The sequence below is a fragment of the Protobothrops mucrosquamatus genome, unplaced genomic scaffold (genome assembly GCF_001527695.2).
Source record: "Protobothrops mucrosquamatus isolate PMUCROS unplaced genomic scaffold, P.Mucros_1.0 scaffold555, whole genome shotgun sequence".
NCBI lineage: Eukaryota > Metazoa > Chordata > Lepidosauria > Squamata > Viperidae > Protobothrops > Protobothrops mucrosquamatus.
The window spans coordinates 1,280,561-1,288,187 of NW_015386858.1; the positions used below are offsets into that span (position 1 = coordinate 1,280,561).

General features: G+C 37.3%; 1 protein-coding gene across 1 annotated transcript in view; it reads right to left on the bottom strand.

Moving 5' to 3' along the window:
* Nucleotides 1-409: 409 nt before the first annotated feature.
* Nucleotides 410-7,627, bottom strand: part of LOC107288513 (retinol dehydrogenase 16) — a 22,221-nt gene continuing 15,003 nt past the window's right edge. Inside the window, exons 4-5 of the mRNA XM_015817141.1 lie at nucleotides 3,385-3,548; nucleotides 410-1,533 (exon numbers count right to left, since the gene is read on the bottom strand). Coding sequence (XP_015672627.1) covers nucleotides 1,316-1,533; nucleotides 3,385-3,548 — 382 coding nt within the window. The 3' untranslated portion in view covers nucleotides 410-1,315. The remainder of the gene's footprint in view (nucleotides 1,534-3,384; nucleotides 3,549-7,627) is intronic.

Consider the following 7,627-nt stretch of genomic DNA (forward strand, 5'->3'; position numbering starts at 1 on the left):
ACTGTCATGTGCCTGCTTAATAGATATCAAACAACTACAGATTTTGGTTCTCTTCCAACCCTCCTGATTTTATTTTGATAGATTTTAGACTTCAAAAAATGTGGAACAATGATTTGCCTTTTGCCTTCTTCCCAGATGGTTTTGGAAAGTCCTTGCTGCAATCTACCAGCACCACTTTTGATAGAGCCCACTTTATATGTTTTCAGATGTCCATCATACTGCATTCACAGCTATAGTCTAGTTGACCAGCATGGCTTAAAAAACAGCTCTGTATTCTCCTCCCCTGATTTTTTCCCTTGGATCATTATAATTTTTTAAGTTACCAGATTGCTTCAGTTTCAAAGGAAGAGAGGTTCACGTGTGCTGCATCAATTTAATTATTCTGTTTTATTCCATGATGAGAAGTTAACAATTTTTTTTTTAAAAAAATGATAATTTAAAACATGAAGCTAAAACATAAATTGTTAATATTGTGATTTAAACAGTATAGACAAAAGGCAGATTATGAAATCGCTCAAACAAGATTAATTTGGTTAGGACTTACAGTGATCAGCATTAAAAAGTAACTCTGAAAGAGCTGCTAATAGGCTAAGCAACAAATAGTAAAGTTGGCCTTCACAAGGGCTCCGGCAGACCAAATTATGATGGATTGTCTGGGAATAACCCTGTAGTACAAAACCAAGTGAGTAAAAAATGTGCAAAAGTGTAAGAATTTCCCAAGTGTGCCTGAAATATTCTCAGAGCAAGTTTTCCTTGTGGAGTAGTTCTCCACTTAACAGAATGCAGTCAGGAGGACCAACTGCTTACAGACTAATGGAATCATCTGCCTGGAATCCTCTCCAGTCTGAAGCCATCCTGAACAATGGGATCTATACCCTATTTGTCTACAGCTATGGCAGTTCCCAACCATAGCTTAGTGAACAGACATTTGGAGGTACAAGCTTCCTGCCCCCAGTTATCAGGACTTCAAAGATCCAAGGTAACCTACTAAGTTGGACAGATCAATGGTCCTATTTGATTTAGGAAAACTTTGCATGCTTTTGCCCTGATAATACTTTAGAGTCAAAACCTAGATGAGCATCACTTCTACAACAGATAGGTGAATGGTGGGAATATACATACCTACATATAACTAAGTAACAAGAAAACTGCCCTGACCTGATAAAAGATAATTTAGGATATATTCTGGAAACAAGCATTGTATAATAAAAAGAGGAGCATATAAAAACCCACCCAAGAATGAAAGATTCAAAAAACAATAGATTTTCAAACCCAATCCATCAGTGTCAAACTTTCCTCTTGAAATCTCTCCACCCTAAGCTCTCTGTTCTGGTTGAGGATAAGACCACAAAAATAATAGATCTGTTAGCCTCGTTGGCATGTAGCTTGCAGGGAGGTAAAAGAGTTTTGCATCCCAACCAGCTGAGTAGCGGAAGCGAGGATGCACAGCAGTCAATGCATGTTCCATGCAGTTGGTAACCAGATGAAGTTTAGCACTGCACTTGTCTTGCAACTTAGTCGTTCCTTCGATCACTACAGAAAGAGAAAGGGAAAGAAACGAAATAAGAATACACCAGTCCTTCATAACATAAATTAGAACCATACTAATCTCTCATTTAACAATCTGGTATACAAATGGCCCAGACCGTATCTATTCTTTGCAACGATAACTTTTGCTCATTACACATTTAGGTGCCTGGAATTAACATCCAGAGAATTGTGGGTTTCATTTATAAAATAGTCAATGTGGTAAGAATGCATCCAGCCAGAAATAATGCTCAGGGTAACAGCATAATTAGAATACTGTATGTAGAAGACTTTCTGTAGCTATGTGGCTCACTGCACCAAATGCATTGGCCCTAAGAAGGTTAATCTCTTTTATCCAATTAAAAGGGGAGGTTCTAAGTAACTCCCACCCAGGCATACATCATGTACACAGAAGCTTAGCAATTGGTGTCTTCCCAACCCCCAGGAGTTCCCGAAGAAAGCTAGGACAGTTCAGAAAACTAGCATAGTTCATATAGGTTAGTTATTAGAAATCAAAAATCAAGCACACTAAAACTGGGTCTAATTTTTGGCACACGAGAGAGAAGCAAGATAGAGGGCAAACAGATACAGACATTTATACCATCAAAACAATTTCCATTGAACTAATTTGATTCAGCTTCATATCCTCCTTACATGAGTCATATGATTACTATGTCCTTTCTTACAATTGTTTGTTAATATTATGGACACTGAGGACAACGTTTATTTTTGAATCCAGCTGAACAAAGTAAATGTTTGTACCCATGACTCTGAGTAATACAGAACGTGCAAGGATAGACATGACATTCTTCAGGTAGTTTCCAACAGGGTTTTTGAAGGCCACATATACAGATAGTCCTTGACTTACATCCATTTGTTTAGTGACCCTTCAAAGTTACGGCACTGAAAAAAGTGACTTATGACCACTTTTCACACTTATGATTGCTGCAGCATTCACATAATTACATGATCAAAATTTAAGTATTTGGCAACTGGCATATATTTATGATAGTTGCACTGTCCTGGAGTGATGTGATCACCATTTATAATCTTCCCAGCCAACCTCTGACAAGCAACGACAATGGGGGAAGCCAGATTCACTTAACGACCCCTTGTCTCACTTAACAACTGCAGTGATTTGCTTAACAACTGTGGCAAGAGGTCGTAAAATGGGGCAAAACTCACTTAACAACTGCTCCACTTAGCAGCTGAAATTTGGGGCTCAACTGTGGCTGTATGTCGAGGACAACCTGTACATAAACCCACATGCATTGTATAGAACAGGTAAGGCGAAGGGGAGCCTTTGGTTCTTCTACTTCTATGCAGTATTGCGGGCTAATTCTGCTGACTGCCGGCTGACTGCAGTTTGGCAGTTCGAATCTCACTGGCTCAAGGTTGACTCAGCCTTCCGTCCTTCCGAGGTCAGTAAAATGAGGACCCAGCAATATGCTGATTCTGCAAACTGCTTAGAGAGGACTATAAAGTACTATGAATCGGTATATAAGTCTAAGTGCTATTGCTATTGCTACTCAGCTCCCTCATCTCATGTGTGAATAGAGGAATGAATGTTGAGACAGAATTTCTACCCATTCTGATTATTTGATACAGGATATGATATCATCTAACAGAACTATATTTTATTTCCTAGATGAGGAAATAAGTTTCTTAAATTTCTTTGATAGGCCTACTTGAATTAAAGTCCCATTTAAGGGAGAAGCAAACCAAGCATTCAACCACCACAGGGTCCAACTGCCCATCTGTTAAGAAACACTGTCAGCTCCCTGCAGTTGAACTAGAAGTCCTGAACCCTGTATTGTATGACATCAGGTTTTGAGAAAATAGGAGAATCACACTCACGTTTGTTAAAATAACTCTCTCCATACACTTCCTTGGTTTCTTTTGGAAGGCGCTCCCAGATGCTCCTGAAATTCTCGTGCAAGATTTTATCATTGGTGACTGCAGTTTTGAAGTAACCTGGCTCTATTATGCAGACTTTCACTCCAAAGGGGAAGAGTTCAATCCTGCAAAAATATATATATATATATTATCTACCTCAGATCCTGAAAGATAATTATGGCTGTGACATCTTGAAAAATGTGAGAGCAAGGACAAAAGGAAAGAACTGAGAGTAAATGAACATGGAAGGAGAAAAATACAAAATGAGAAAGTACACATTCTATATTCTATATGAAAAAGTATTATAAGTTTTATAATTCTAGGATTAATCTCCCCAAAGAAAGCATGGGAAATAATGTTACTTCTATACACTACACTTCTATAGCACAGAATATAATTCTTTTTACTTGAAAGTAAAAAAGAATTCTATTCTGTGCTACAGACATACAGGTAGTCCTCAACTTACAACAGTTCATTTAGTGACTGTTCAAAGTTACAATGGCACTAAAAAAAGTGACTTATGACCGTTTTTCACAGTTAAGACCTTTGAAGCATTCCCATGATCATGTAATCAAAATTCAGACACTTGGCAAAGGACTCTTATTTATCACGGTTGCTGTCAAACAAAGTCAATGGTGAAGCCAGATTCACTTAACAACCAGGTTACTAACTTATCAACTACAGTGATTCACTTAACAACTATGGCAAGAAAGGTTGTAAAATGGGTGAAAACTCACTTAACAAATGTCTTACTTAACAACAGAAATGTTGGGCTCAATTGTGGTCGTATGTCGAGAACTACCTGTATGTGGTGTTACATGAATGGGAAGTCTAAATAAGGATGCTTGGTGAAATGATGAAACAAAAGAAACTGTGAATGCGGGATGGAGAGAAAAAAAATGAAGGAGAGAAAAAAAATGTGACAATGTGTTTTGAAAAAAAGGGGGCGGGATTGCAAAGAATATAATATAGGAGTTAGGAATGGTCCAGGATAAAAGAGATTGAGAAACTGCAGAATGATTATGATAGATATAAAACAATGTTGTGGAAGTAGGCGAAGAAAGGGTAGGATGCAACAAATACAAATCTGAAAACTGAATGACAAAAGTTAGGTTTGATGGGGGAAATGAAAGTTATATCTACACAGAAAGAAAGTAGAATTTGTCAATTCATTTATGTGCCTTGATAGCATATTTACTGTTCTTCTGTCATATTGGATAGAATACATAAAAATGTAAAAATGGAGTGGGAATGATGTATTTAAGTATTGTCTTTTTGTGTGTGTGCATGGGTGTGTGTATTTACTATGTATAGTAAAGCAAGAAGAGATGGCCCATTTAAAAAAAATACTATTTTTTAATAAATATTTTATTAGATTTTATATGGGTAGGGAAAGGATAGGATAAATACGGGTATGGGAAGGGGTAGGAATAAGGAATTGAGGATAGGGTAGGGTTAGGGTTAGGGTAAGGTACAATAATGGGGTAACCCCCCACAATAATCTCATGCTTTAACAAGCAAACTACCATCCAGATATATATATTGAGTAAACATAGTTTATATAATACTAAACAGTTATAATGAGTGAAGTTAACTATAATCATCTAATTAAGAATTAATAAGTAAATACAATTCCTTTAAGTAGATAACCTTAATTAATAAAATATGAACTAATTCTAACTGTCTCCACTAGTATTTAAAATCACTAATAGTAACGCTATTGTTAACATAGAAGATAGAGCTTAGTGAAAAACCTAAAACCATATATTCTATTTAATTTCAAGCTCTTTTCTCATTCTGTCATAAAAAATTTCCCAAGTTTTGAAATAAATTGAATTTTCTTTCTCTTTCATCTCCAAGGTTAATCTATCCATTTCTGCACATTCTAAAATTTTGGTAATTATAATCTGATCCGATGGTAGATTTTCATTTTTCCAGAATTGGGCAAATACTATTCTTGCGGCTGTTAAAACATGTAGTATTAAATAATCATTCTCTTATTAAAAATTTTTTTATTAATTTTTCAAATAAAATATAAACAAATAATACAAATATGGTGCATTTCATTAGAAAAACAAACACATAAAAAGCCTATTTCGAAATAATCGGCGTTCCCCCCCCGCATCCACACTCCCTCCACCTTCCTACCTACTTCCCTCTTCCTTCCTCCCCCTCTTGACCACTACCTCTCCTCTTTCCACCTTCCCAACCATCCTACACATCCCATCACCTTCTTTTCCACCAAAATAATCATTCTCTTTACCATAATTAGATCCTAATATTCCTAGCAAAAACAATTCCAGTTTAAATTCTATCTGTATTTTCATCATCTTTTCCAGCCATCTATGAATCTTAAACCAATATTTCTTTGTGTTAGGGCATGTCCACCAGGCATGATAGTAGGTACCTGGCTTTTGTTTGCATTTCCAACAAGTATTCGACACATTTTTAAACATTTTCGCTAATCGAACTGGTGTCATATGCCATATATACAACATTTTATATAAGTTTTCTTTGTATGAGGCTGCTTTAGTAAGTTTAATGTTTTTATCCCAAAGTTTTTGCCAGTGTTCTAAGTCTATAGAATATCCAAAATTCTTTGCCCATATTATCATTGTTTCTTTTACTTGTTCTTCTTCCATCTTCCAGCTTAGCAGAAATTTATAGAGTTTCTTAATCAAGTTTCCATCTGTTTTTAAAAGTATTTTATCAAGTGGAGTCTGCTCTTTATAAAATCCTGTTGATTTTATCTTTTTCATATCTTGTTTGGATTTGCAAATAGGACCACCATGTAAAGTCAATACCTTGGTGTTGAAGGGCTTGCCTGTCTTTAAGTTTTCCATCCTTATCCAAAAGATCTTTATAACTAACAACAAATATTATTTTTATCTTATTTATAGGCTGCCTGACTCACACCTCTGAGTAGCTTACAATTAAAATGTTTTTAAAAATTACAAAATAAAAAAAAATCACGAGCACTCCAAAAATAACATAAAAGCCAAAAACCTCAATGAATAAGGGGCTCAACTTTCAGTTTGCTCCACAGCCTGGGAGAGCAGCCAGGTCTTTAATAACTTCTTGAACATCACCTGGTGAGAACCTTCTAAATCTGTAGGGGATATAATTCCAGAGAGGAGGCATGGCCCATTGTGAAAGAGCAGATTGTTTAAGAAAATTGTAGGCACCTGTGCCACCTTTTCTACAATATGACACTGTGCATGCTTTCTATAATATGACACTGTTAGATTAATGGCATCCACACCATGCTTCCTCTGCCCAATCTCACCAGATGGGCAGAAACAACCAGGGGCAGGTGGTCACTTGAATAACTAGGCCCTATGCCATGGTGGGCTTTATGGGTGAAAACTATGAGTAGGAGGCAGTTGTGACTAGGACAGCCTCTGCACAATTTCATGTTGTGTGCCAGTTATGCCCCTTCCTGTGTTCAGTCTCTCAAGCCTTCTCATGCTTGGACTACTGCAATGAACTCTGTATGGAACTACCCTTAAGGAGTATGCAGAAAATTCAGCTGGTGCAGAACACCGCTGCACAGGCATGGCCCATGTTACACTGCTGTTCCACGAGATGCACTGGTTGCCAGTTTGCTTACACATCCAATTCAAGATGTTGGTTATAGCCTTTAAAGCCCTTCATGCCATGGGTCCAAGCTATCTTGAGAAACTGGCTCACACCAATGGCATTAGCCTGCTCCAGCTGTGGCAACAGAAGGAGCATGTTGTGGGCTCCATCAGCCAAGGAATTTTCGCTGTCAGATTCCAGAAGAGCCTTTTCTGCCATGGCTCCTGCCTTCTAGAACATCATGCCCACTGAGATCAGATCTGCTCCCACCCTTTTGGTCCTTCTGAAAGTCCTTGACGATGTGGCTATTCTAACTAGACTGGGGCCCCAATGGGAGTGTGGCAAGTTGGAGGTGTCTAATGGAATATAGACAACATTACACCCCCTCCCTGTGTGCACTTTGCTCCCTCCCTCTCCATCCTGCTTAGTTTTATTTTGACTGAAATTTTATTTCAATTAAACTACAACTAAGATCTCTATTTGTTTTAATGTTTTACACTCATTTCATTCAATATCTGTAAGTTTCCTAAAGCCATCTTTGGAGAGATAGCAAGAAAGAAAGAAAGAAAGAAAGAAAGAGAGAGAGAGAGAGAGAGAGAGAGAGAGAGAGAGAGAGAGAGAGAGA